This window comes from Podospora anserina, chromosome 1 (genome assembly GCF_000226545.1).
Source record: "Podospora anserina S mat+ genomic DNA chromosome 1, supercontig 1".
Classification (NCBI taxonomy): Eukaryota; Fungi; Ascomycota; class Sordariomycetes; order Sordariales; family Podosporaceae; genus Podospora; species Podospora anserina.
In genome coordinates this window covers 1,210,242-1,223,160 of record NW_001914859.1, presented here as the reverse complement: position 1 = coordinate 1,223,160, position 12,919 = coordinate 1,210,242, and the positions used below count along the sequence as shown (strand labels likewise).

General features: G+C 53.3%; 2 protein-coding genes across 2 annotated transcripts; both read left to right on the top strand.

Moving 5' to 3' along the window:
* Positions 1-1,162: 1,162 nt before the first annotated feature.
* PODANS_1_3380 (uncharacterized protein) lies at positions 1,163-2,715 on the top strand (the record flags this gene model as incomplete). The annotated part of the gene is made up of 2 exons (XM_001912498.1): positions 1,163-2,611; positions 2,668-2,715. The coding sequence occupies 2 exons, from the start codon at positions 1,163-1,165 to the stop codon at positions 2,713-2,715; spliced, it is 1,497 nt and encodes a 498-aa protein (XP_001912533.1).
* Positions 2,716-6,965: 4,250 nt separating this feature from the next.
* On the top strand, positions 6,966-8,834 carry PODANS_1_3370 (uncharacterized protein; the record flags this gene model as incomplete). The annotated part of the gene is made up of 1 exon (XM_001912497.1): positions 6,966-8,834. One exon carries the CDS (start codon positions 6,966-6,968, stop codon positions 8,832-8,834), a length of 1,869 nt encoding a protein of 622 aa, XP_001912532.1.
* Positions 8,835-12,919: the final 4,085 nt, after the last annotated feature.

The window sequence follows — 12,919 nt, the reverse complement described above, 5'->3', positions numbered from 1 at the left end:
ATACTCCAGGGCTGATCAAACCCATATCACATAAGCGGCGTTACGGCATGAAAGCTCACTGGCGCGTGTGCCAACAAGGAATACACTGACACACAACAACATCTCACGTTCAGACCATCTTTTGGCATTGGGAAGATGTGGATGGCAATCGAACAATGTATATTACACAATGGAAGGCATGTGTGGGAGCTGACGAAGGATATAACAGAAAATGATGGGGCTGCTGGCCGCGTGTTCAGAGTGTTGATGTTCCCTCGGTGTGGTTGTGAAACTTGTCACGCAAGGACCGCCTATACGAGCTCCAAAACTCCCGTGATACGACCATCGGTTGACGTCCCGACTTTCCAAATATGCAGGAACAAATGTGATTTCCCGTGGTTACATGTTCTTGCCACAGGTCCCGGCTTGCCATACCTGCCATGTGAGTACGTTGTGGTACGGTGACACAGAAAGAATGGACTGGACTGACAAAAACACACAGGTGATCTCCGGCCATGCGTTGTCTCGGATCGAGATTCACATCAGCACGATGCCTTAGACAGTGTCATACTGCCTCCGCATTTCGAAAATCTCCCCCCTACACCACAGAAACCCATGTCTCGTCATACTTCTTCAGCATTATTTCCATGATCCCCAGATATTTGTCATGACAGGTGACTCGGAAATGATGCGTCAGGAACCAACATGTTGGTTATACAGGGAGCATTTGGGTGATGTGTCAAGGACACGGTGCACATGAACTCCTCGACATCGGATGCTGGGAGCCGCCTGTCCAGTCTTCGTGAACCTCAGAGAGTACGATTTGTTTTGGATACTAACTTTCTTCCAGGCCTCAAGATGTTCCCACGTGCAACAACTTCTCATCGGAAGCGTGAAAACAACGCACTTTGGCCACATTACGCGGATAGTTTGGCTCAAAAAAGAGAGCTGAAGGTCTTTCATCATGCAGACAATACTTTGGAGTGGCTGGATAGGTAGGCAGATATATTATTTGCGGAAGGCTGACCAAAGTCGTAACCTTTGACGTCAGGCCAAAGTACTTAGTTGAAACACTCACTTTGAACTCTTTACAAGAAGGTCCCATGTCTTGATCAACCCAAGTAGGACCTCTCGGGCTGCTTGTAAAAACCGACGCCTTGCTGCTCTTCTTAAAGCCTTCAAAATGCATCTATTACTTCTTATAGTTTACATCATTGCAAGCAGGGACATCGGCACCCTGGCTGCTCCAGCACCCATTCTCAACGGGGCCTCATCTCAAGATGTCAACGAGAAGAATGGCGAGAACAACATCTTCCCCCGAAAGATCTACCACCGAGCAGATGATCCGCAGAACCAGACGAGCGTGCTCATAAGCCCTCCTCTAGGTACAGGTCCACTCAACTCGACAATCGCCAATGCCACATCGGTGGTATCTCTCAATATCACACTATCCGCGGTGACTGCCTTGACGACCACTCCAGTTACTCTTACCTTGGCCAGTCCTTCCTCAGGGCCTTCACAAGGTCCCATCGTCGTTACTTCGGAGTCTCCCCTGGTCTCACAAGGTCCACCAGTGATCACATCGGTATCCCCTTCAGCCACGGTGATAGCCGCATCAACAACAGTACGAGTCGGCACCCCTATTGCTCTCTCGCCTGCCGCCTCTGTCTCAGACTCCACACCCTCCCCCATAATCCTCACCTTATCTCCACCTCCCCCAACACCCATACTCGTCACAATCACGCCGATCCCAGTAAACACAGTGACGGTCATCCTCTCTCCCATCTCAAACCCTAGCCCCAACCCAACTCTAGCCATTCCACCGCCTGGAAGTACCATCACCGTCACAGCCCCTGTTGCGCTCTCGCCTACAGCAGCCGGCAGCACGATCACCGTCACTCTCCCTACTGTCACTGCCTCACCTTCCGGCGCGCCAGCTAGTACGATAACCATAAGTCTTCCCACTGTTATCGCCTCAGCCCCGGCACCACCACCAGTCAGCACGATAACCGTCACCGTCCCTTTCCCCGCACCGCCCATCTCATTCATCTCTACGAAAACCATCACTGTCACTGGTTCACCCCCTTCTCCCGCACCCGGAGACACAACAATCATTGTCACCGGTCCACCCCCTTCTCCCACAATCGGAGACACAACAATCACTATTTCCGCCATCCCCATCAGCATACCTACCACCCCCTCGCCCCTACCTCCTCCTTCTCCAACCCCGGTCATTCCACCAGCAGCAGGAGAGGAAGGAGGCCGTACTGTCACTCTTGTTGAGACGGTGCCCGTGACATCATTCTCCAATGGAATGCCTGTCAGCACAATCTGGCAGGAGTCGACGTCCTTGGTGGTGATTCCCCAGGTAGCCCCAGACACAGCTGTTCCCGCGCCTCCTCCTCCATCCCCGGTTGCCAGCGATATTAACACGGCGATGACCACGCCAGCGCCGGTTGTCCCAGGAGGGGTGCTTACAGTGACTGTTACCGCCCCCCCGCCACCGTCGGTTGTCCCAGGAGGGGTGCTCACAGTGACTGTTACCGCCCCCCCGCCACCTTCGGTCGTCCCAGGAGGAGTGGTGGCAGATGCTTGGACTACTGTCGTTTTTAGTGCAGATAATACCGAAGGGGTGAGTATCATTTGGCTTTCTTTACACAGTAACCGGAAAGCTGACCGAGACAACAGGTCCCCATCCTGACGACCGTGGCACTGGCAGCAGCTTCTCCACCTTAGGACCGCATGCCAGAGAAGAGAGAGAAACCACACAAAAACATATCACCAAACGAAAATAGGGTCAAAGGGAGAAAGGGGAGATGGACAAAGAGTGGGTTAGGGTTAGGGTCAGGGTCGGAATAGGAGGGGTCATCTGAACAGAATGTTTACTTTCTTTTCGTCCGGCAACACAAAGGATTCCTTTTGTTGAGCTAGTCACTAAGCAATAGCAACTGTCAACTCTGATACCTGGAAATGCACCGCTTGTGTCACCGTCGCATCTCCATCGCCCAAACAAGTCTCAAGAGTCTCGACAAGGGAGCCTCCCAAATGAACTGAAGCGAAGGGTTTTTATTTGTTCTGGAATAATTCGAACCCGAAAGCCATTGTGACAGAAAGATGTAGCCATAAAGGGAATCAGGAAATGCACACCAGCCCGGAGCCGGAGATCAAACGGCGGAAAAGATCACAGGATGCCATCAAGATGCGCAGGACCAGACCAAGATCCGGAGTGTATCAACTCTCAAAATCAGCCCGTCTCTTGCTTATCAAATGCAGAAAAAAAACCTATAAAAAAACCTAGGAATCACGGTCAAAATCGAAGAATTGCTGACGATGCCTTCCAAGATACCGATGCGGCAAGAGCTCTCCGTCCAGCCAAGCCCCCGCGGGGAAGCGAAACCGAAGCCGAAGCCCCACCGTCCTCCGGACCAACACGGGTTTTCCGGCCCCGCAAGCATGGAACGTCAGATGTGAAAGCAAGGCACAGCCCATTTACCGACATCACTTCAAGCCTGGTATATCCTGTCCATCTGCCCTCCGCTCGACGACACACTACAACCTACCGGTTCTAAATTCCGACGACGACCGGATGTTGACGAGTGAGGTTGCTGCGCCGCGAGGGGGTTGAGGTGACCCCGCGTTGTGGCGTTGTTGAAGAAAAGCCGAGCCTACCTTAGGTAGCCTTAAATATATGGGGCAGGGGGCGGTGATTGCAGGAGATATCTGGCGAGAAGCCTGGTAGGTAACTGTGATTTGGATGGTGTGCGCGGCGGCTGCGTTGATGAGGCTTTTGCGTCTATCCCAATCAGAGGATGTATCTTGAGAGAATGATCTCGCTCGGGACAGGAGGTTTCACTCCACGGCGGATGTTGTTGTCGGAGGTTCGGGAAAGGGTTTACTGGAGGCAGGCCATGGAGCGAAACTTGCTGGCCGTCATGTCATTGCAGTAAGGCATCTTGTACGGCTTTCTCAAGCGTAGCCGCCGTGCAGCCGCAATATCGAGACTTGATTTAGGGTGGAAAAGATCGGAGCTACTGACACTAGTCCCCGGTCCCCCCGCTACACAGCCCCGAGCAGTGAATTTTGAACCGGCGCCGGTAAACCACACAAAAAGTTGCCGTGGACATGCCGAGAGACGGGCCGCATTCGTCGCGGCCATGGCAGTGAGAGTGGTGAGCGCATGGGTATGGCAGGCCTCCCTCTCCACCGTCCCCCTTCCATTTCAGTAACAACAGGCAGAACGTCACATTTATCCCAGATCTCTCAACTCACTCATGTAACAAACCGAGGTCCACCGACGCCGAGTGGTACATGGTTGCAGACGCAAGTCCGTTCTCTGACAAATCACGGGACGTTCGATCTCAACAACATCAACAGTAGATATGCACCCTCTCACGCTAGAGGACCCGACAGACTGGTTCAGCGCTTGCAAACTGCATGTTGTTCGTCGATAGCTGGCTCTGCCACCTCGTCCCTTTTCAGAAGTTTGAATTTTACTCGTCGATGCCACTTCCAAGGCCCCCTGCCACCGGTCCCATCCATGATCAAAGCATACAAGGAGAGACATTTTGGATCGCCAAGACCAAGGATGGTTCCCAAGGTTGGAGGAGCAGTCGGTCAGCGCTGCATGATGCTGTCCCCAACTCCCACGCCGCACAGCTGAGGAGAAATGACACGACACCTCGGTCCTCCGTTTGAAACGGCGCCAGAGCCTCAACAGCCAGCCCTACGAGTATGCCCCCAAGAAAGTCGTGGTACCAACTGCATGAACAAGTATGTAGCCATCACGGTGTCATCCGATTAAGCTCGGCGCCGGCAAATATCAGTGGCAACCGTTGATTTTGCCAAAGAGCTGCGCCGCCCTCTCGCCGCGAATTCTACCCCATCATGTCGCCCACCGGCCCGTATCATCTCATATTTGTCTTGGTGATTTGTGGCAGAACTAAACCGAGTCGACGACTCTGGGGCGAGCGTATCCTCTTTCGCTGATAGGGGAGGTCAAGATGGATAGCATCACAGGGGCTCGGCAACGGGACATGACGCTGTGTCACGCCACATATGGGAAGGAAGAAAACCGCCCGTACGGCAAGCGCGATGCAAGCACCGCACGTTTTGTTGACAGATTTGACAGCTCATTTTTGTTGGAGAGTTCGTTGCTATGTTTTCCATCACTCACGGGGGAAATTTGACATAACGGCAGGCGCTGCTCCCAGCAGACACAAAGGGCATATCTTCTTGAACACGCAAATCTTGAAAGCATGAGACCCAGAAAAGGACAGGTTTTCAAACTGAGGGGGATGTGTTCTTCCTGGAAACCTTCGTTTTCTGGGACCCACCACACGTTGAATTAGCGTTCCCGACAGTTCGGGCCCTAAATCTACGCCAATCATAATTCGCGGCCCGTCCCGAGCGTCTGGGTACACTGTGTCAGTGGATCAAATATATGCAAGCTGGTTGGCTGCAGCTTGGTTGCCAAGATGCTGTTGGTCGTGCGCTTATTTCTGGATGGAAGGCTTCGCTCCCTCATAGGCCACATTCCCGGGCATAATCTGCACCGGACTGCCATCTGGGGGTTGTGGTTGAGCGGCTTGGGGCGGGTCCTTCGCCTTTGGTGGTTACCTACGCCCTACCCCTCGCGATCGGCCGGGTTGAGATTCTGACGCTGTACCACCTCCTTCCTCGCTCGACCTTCCCCCTCCACACTCCAACCCGTGGGAGCTTTGCCGGGATGTGGCCCTTTTTCTTTCCTCGTCTGTGCATGGATCAAAATATGGGCGGGTTGACGGACGGCAAGTGGATTTTGACCGTTCGTTGCCGTCATTAGGTGTGTGGGAGATGGCCTGAGATTAGGGTGGCAGGTTTCCTCCTCAACCCTACACAGTGCGCAGGCAACTCGACGCACTTCATCACCTCACCTTCGTTCCCACCCTCCCTCCTTCCCACATTTCGTGCGTAGCGGTGTGCACCTTCCTTGCTTGCAAACCGATAGTGAGAAGCGAGAGGAAGGAGGGGACCTTTTGAACGTGACATGGCAGCTGCGCTCTGTAGATGAATGCAAATCAACTCTGGCTGGTGTGGGAGACGGGCGAAAACCACACGCCAAAGCAAGCCAAGATGACAAGCTTCCCGTCCAGTCTGACATGCTTCGGTGCGTAAAAAGATCTGTTATGCATGGGGTTGTCACCTCCGTGACAGGACCCTAGTCAAGTCCACTTGGCATAACCACCACGCCCTGCCTAACTGTGTATGCCCCCCTACCTCTCTGGCTGCACTCTGCGTTGTTGCTGTCGCATCAATAGGTGGGCAGGAAGCAATAAAGTGGACGGGCTAGTAGGGCTAGTCGATACGTCCCTTGTCCAGGAAGGTACCGCCCGATGAAAGTCTCACTGGCGCCATTTGGCGGAAACGGGATAAACCCCACGAGTATCCTCCATCCTGAGCGGCACATTCCATCCTCTTCATGTGGTTTGCCTGATTGCTTGCCCGTCACCTGCTTGCTCCCTCGTCTCTCACCTCCTCACGAGGACAGCGCTATTTCGAGATATCATTTCTGTTTCAGCTTCTCGTCGTGCATCTCACGCATAGCCCGCCGACCTGGATTCAAGCTACCACCACAGTGAGTGTCCTGCCCTCCGGAGAGTACCCCGGGTGAGCTGTTTGGGGCTGCGGGTCCAGAGTCATGCCTAGGCCACGCTCGATTTCGTCCTGCAAGTCTCACAGGGCCAGTGCCAATCAAAGCTCGGGTTCAAAAAGACCATGTCGCAGGACATTTCTGATCGCGCTTGTCCCTTCTAGAAAGGGCTGCGTGGGCCGATTTGTGTCCTCCATCGAGACATCCGTTTCTTGTCCCTCTGTCTTGTTTGCCAAATGAAAACGCGACTGAGGAGCTCACAAAGGTATCAGTTGCAGATCACTACAGGACAAGGTGTGGTGTGTTGTTCGGGTGGATAAGGTACCTCGACTGCTACCTGACGCCTCAAATCGGCTTGATGAAAGTCTCTCCCCCGTTGCGACACAACCCGCTGCAGGTCAAAGTGTGCCCCAGCCCAGCCTACAGCACATCTGGTTCCCTCACCCCTCCATCCCTGTCTGCAGGGCCCGCCGTTGAGGTTCCTGGACTGTCGCGGTTCAAGCAGAGCCTGAAGAGAAAGCCCCCCCTATTCAGTCTTCATCCACGAGTCCTGCTCCCGGTGCCGAAGCCTTCTCCCGCCGACCACTCGGTCAACGCCCCAGCTGCCGTCTGCATCAACACCACAGCTCCCGCAGCCAGCCGCTCAGGATTCATAAGAGGGACCCGGTTCCCTTCCCATTCCTGGCTATCAGCCCTGGCCCACAACCCTTCTACCTTGACATTTCTACCTCGACGCCTTTCAACCAAAACCATGCTTGAAGTAACGGGCTACCCGCAACAGCAGTATTTCGGAGGTCCTGCACACCGTGTATTCCCTCCTTCGCCTCCGGCAGTGCCATTGTCATCCTCGACCCCTGAACTTCTCCGCGAAGTGGCCTTCAATGCGTCCAATTATTATTCCTCCTCGAACCCAGCCACAAAGCAGCAGGCAGAGACTCGCTCGGCATCTGTATCTTCTGTGTCGTCGTCGACATCTCTCTCAAGCCCCCCAAGCATGCAGCATGGAACCAGTTCCCGCACGATATCACCAGTGCCTAGCATGACAGATTCAGCAATCGGGAACGCTCTGGTAGCCGGCACTCACTACCAGCAGTCTCCTCAACCTCAGTCTTACACCCCGCAAGCACACACAACATTGTCGCTGCCGAGCCCATCCCAATATTTTCAGGCGCACATGGCTCCTCCTGCGACTCTCTACTCGTCACTTTCTCAGAGACAATACTCCCAGTCGCAACACTACGGTTACCAAGTCGGCTCGATTCCCTCCCATCCTTCGCCACTATCGATGCAGAGCTTTCCTGGACTGGACTTCACCCACTTCGCCACCTCGTCTTACCACTCTCCATCGTCGGCTCTTCACTCGTATCAAACGTCCCCATTGCTCCAATACCGGCCAGAAGTACGAGGGCCGTCCCCATTTCTCAAGGGACTGCAGAGCTTGCCTCCCCATATCATCAGCCGGATCCACAGGTCATTCACCTATCTAGAATGCTTCCAGGTGTCCAAAGTCTCCCGCTGGTTCAAGGAGAAATTCGACCCTGCCAACCTCCCAGTCGAAGACAAGATTGCTGGAGTTCGTTATGCGGAACAATACTATCGCCGTTACTTCCCCGGCCGGGCTTCCTCTTCCAATGCGAGTGGAAGCGGCAGGGAGTATGATGCCAAGCACCCTGGATCATTCGGGTGCTACCACTGCTTCCAAATCAAGGGTCCGGAGTGTTTTGAGCAATTCAAATGGAACAACCACCCAGAGGACGACGGAAACAACGAGACAGGCTCCTCCGCTAGTACGCCGGGGCCCGGTGCCGTCTCGGCTCGCTCGACGCCGCCGAAGTCTTCCGTGTCGGCCTACTCTTCGACAGGTAACCCGCATTACGACCCGAGCCTTACGAGAAGCAGCGTCACGGCGGCGGCAAACAATAGTCGCCGGGCGAGCAGAGCAGAAAGCACTGGAAGTCCAGCATCGTCTTCCACCGCGGCAGGTGGCAGCATGCCATCGACGGACTCTCCACGAATCAAAGAGACTTGGGGAATCCGCCGGTTCTGCATTGACTGCGGTATCAGGAAGCAATACTATCGCCCTGGCGATCTGATTGAGCTTTGCAAGACTAAAGAGGCGGTTTGGGTGTGCCAATGCTGGAAAATTCACTGGCGGCCTGCCGAGATCAAATGCACTGACTGCGGGTCGTTTATTCCTCTTTCGACGCCAAGTAGGAGAAGAGGATGATTGCTTTTAGTGTCTGTGGTATGTTTCCCTTTTATACCTCTCTCAAATCATCAGAATGCTGACATTTATATCTCGACACAGGCTTAACCCTCAAAAGACTCATTGTTTTTCCTTGTCGATTCCGCCTTTTGCTCTTTAGAAGGATATACCTCGCTCGCATCTGGCTGCATGTTTTTCCAATGTCTGGGCTGGCAACTCTGCTTTTTGCGCATTTATTGTCACTCACATACTTTATACTAGGAGAAAGATGGGAGGCGGCAGCCTGTTTTTGCATTTGCGTATTTTTTTTCCACGTTGATAGCTACCTACACGGTTCTGTGTCAGATTTCCTACGCATTTTTACCACCTCGAACCACCTATCTCGTTCCGGGTGTATTGAGACGAACCAAACATCATGAAGCGTGGTTTATCACAGACTTTGTTCAGCCGCGGTGTAACGTGTAACAATCAAACATTTACGCCGCAGAGGCGCTTGTATGCTACAGTTTCCACTATTTCTTGGGTATTGTTCACCAAAGAAGAAGGTCGTAGTAGCCCAAGACATTTTGTTTCTGTTGGTTGTTGTCCTTGAAAGATTGTCAGCCGCAAGCGAGAGCCCTCGGCCTCGCGGTAAATCTTTTCAAATGAATCAAAGCGTGATGAACCAACAGCGCGCTTGAGACGGGGGCAACGATGCTTCACTTCCCAGGATAAGGAAGGTCTCTTCAGGCTTTGCAACAGTAGAGACCCTGACCTATCCGTACTATGTGGGCAGATCAACAGACATGGAATCACTTGCTGAAGATGGCACCTAGTCAGATCTCAGATTCTGTCATCCCGCGGGAGTTTTGAAAAAGTTGTTGGCTGGCTATTCACATTTTGCAGTAGCGTGTTTTAGAAGCAATCTTGATGGGTGTGGGTAGCAAACACGCACAACGTCGTCAGCCCTGAGGGTGTGGGTGGTGATGGAGGGTAGGCAAAGTCATGTAGGCAGGGTAGTAGACGCACACGATTCACACGACGCGGCATGTTGGTTCGGCGCTTAAAATGCTCGAGCATGGTGGTGGTGACTGTTGGGGGGAACTACATCAGCCGAGCCGGAACCAGGAATCGTGTGCACGCGCGCCGTTTTCTGCAATCTTCGCCTCATTTACCTGGTTCCCTTATGTCCGAAAATACCATACCTGAAAGCCGTTGCATTGGAGAGGCAGTTCTCGTTAGCGGTGGACATCGAAACAAAGGCTGAGTGAATCGGCTGATCATGGCCCCTGGGAGCCCTCAGACTTGGGGCTGGAAGGCGGCCATGGTGGCCTGGATGGTTCCCGAAGAAATCCTAGATGCTGTCAGTGTCGCCTTCGCGTTGAAATGGTAACCCTTCCACTATCGCCAGTCGGGTACTCGGTCAGAAAGGTGGTGGAGACGCGGGACGACCGTGATGGTTCAGTGGGATCGACCCTGCGCACACAGGGGTGATCAGGTCGTTGAAGCTGGGGAAGCCACTGGTGCCGCGGTGGTGTCTCCTGGCATGTGCGAACACTTAACACCGAAAGCACTGTGTGGTACAGAAGGGCATGGTGTTAGTCAGATGGGTGGCTAAAAAGGAGCAACAAGCTTGCATGAAACCATCTTGGAGGGTTGGGGTGGGACTGGCAGACGATGGTCAACGCTCTGCCCCTGTTGCCTTCCTGTCCGCTGAGTTTGCTGATCAGGCGCCACGACGCAGGGGGGTCCTTGTGAAGCTGTGGTGTCTACCCAAGCTGAAATGGGAAGGCAGACATGCGCCTGAAAGGTCGTACTCGAGGTGAGTTGTCCGTGGACCCCTGGTGCGGGCGAGTGTCAACTCACCGCCAGCCACACCGAGGACAAAAGAAGCAACGAGAGAACCAAGATGGTTTCGTGGAACGGGTTTTCTTGATCGATGTGCAACGCAGGGCAGCTCAACATGCAAACGTCATGTGTGGCACTTCCCTAGCCCCCATCAACGGTTGAATTGGCGGAAGGATTTAGCTCCCATCACCGTGCGCGACCCATCTGATCGGATGACAAGACGCCAGAGTCTCTCCAACAGGATATGGTCTGTCAGTGGTACACGTCCTCCGTCTGAAAATGCCAGCTTTCGACTTCGTGTCAAACCAGTCTCATATGCCACCTCCCTCTCCCATGAAAAGCGAGGGGAGAGTGGTGGCGCTAGGAACCAACAGCAGAGCTATGAACAGGGCTCAGCGACTGTACCAGTCTGTCGGGACAGGGGGATGAAGGTAATTGGTTGTGGAAAGCCAACTTTGACTTGTCATATCAGCGCGCACCCCTCGAGCATTTTTTTTGGGGGGGGGGGGGAGATGATGTTTGAAAACGCATCAGAACAGGGCCGGAAATCCTAACGTCTGCCACCACGGTGAGCTTCCGTTCCGTCTAGATGATCTGCCGAGAAGGTTGGGGGTCCACAACCTTGCGCAGAATTGCTCTTAAAAATGGGATTGACGTGGGTGGTGGCGTTTAGATCAGAGCCAAGTGCGAGCTAGTGAGGTAGATGCAGGTTTGCCTCGGGGTGAGGGAGTGCATGGCGTTGCTGGCAGCAATACGACGACGTCTGCGGTCTCGACCGAGAGAAAGACCGCAGAATGGCGCGATGGGCGAACGGAGGCTGGTGTTTGGGACCCCAGGAAGATAGCTTGTCGCTTGCAGCGCAGATAACATGATTTGCTCTCTCTGCGAGTCAAAGCTGCAAGGTCCACTTGTACCAAACAGTGCTGTTGCATGGCGGTATTCTTCCAGCTCCGATATGCAATAATCGATGACAGACCTGGCTGGGCATCATGCTTGGCTCGAGGAACCAATGTTACGAATAATTATGAGAAAGCTATAGTATATCTGTCAGAATATGATTGTACAGCGATAAAGTGAGTCTAGGGATCCCAGTTCGGAAAGATAATGCTTATGGACAGAACCGCTCTGCATACGTAGACCGCCTATTGCGAGATGGAGTGGACTGAGAAACAATGTGTTGTCCATCCAGGTTGTTGTGTCAGAAGAGCCGTCTTTTCAGTTGCTCGTTGGTGGTAGAGCAGCGGGTAGAACTGCGAGAGTAGCGTGGGTTGGTTGCATAACCGCCACGGCTCCTCGTTGAGACTCTGAGGTCTTTGTCATCCGAGCGGCTGTGTGTAAGGCAGAAGTGAAACGGAAAGATGGAATCGGTGGTGTTTGGTCTTGGATAAAGGGCATTGTGCTGCCAACAAAGCTTCTTACCTTAGCTTGGGCTGTGTGGATGAAACTGTTGTGGGGTGTGGGTCAAAGTGCTCTGCGCCTTCGCTCTTGCCTCACTCACATCTCAGCGCTCCGACTGCCTCGAATTGTTTCTCCTCATGACACTCAATCAACTGAAATCCTGAAATATCTCATCTAACCATGGATAGTTCAACGAGTCTATGGAATAAAGATTCAAAAACGCTATCATTTCAAAAAAAAAAAAAACCATCGACACCCCTCATCTATACCGTCTGATCATGCTCAACGGCCCTTAGATTGCCTGTTCTCCCCAGCCAGTCTGAATGTACCACCCCGCAACAATATCTTTTGTACAGGCTCCTGGTGGGTAACAAATGAAGGGTGTCAACCTTCGCTTGCCGTTATCGATGTGCAACTCCACCTCCCCGGAGAGGCTTTTCCGTGGTTCAACGGGTGATCAACCATACTCACCTACCACTCAAACACACCAGTCACAATCTAAACACATCCCACACCCTCTCGGCAGCTGCTCAACAAGATGAGACAGAAGAAATCGGCTGCTCGGCACCCATCGACCTGTCAGGGGTCAGACATGGCCAAATATCGTGGCATTGCGCCTCGGACAGCCACGGAAATCACCGCAGTTAGCCGCCGGCGAGGTCGAGCAAAGAATGAGCCGGTCACCATCAACACTAGCGCCACATCCGCAACGGTGTCAGACGCACTGTGCCCTGTCAATCAATTGAGGGAAGACTCCGAGTCCTGTTGCACCTCTATGCCCTCTGGTGTATCTCACGATCTCGCGGTCTCCCAGCTCAGTTTCATTCTTCCATTCTCAAGTAACCCAGTAGCAAGGATTCCCCGAAACCAAAAGCCTGCAA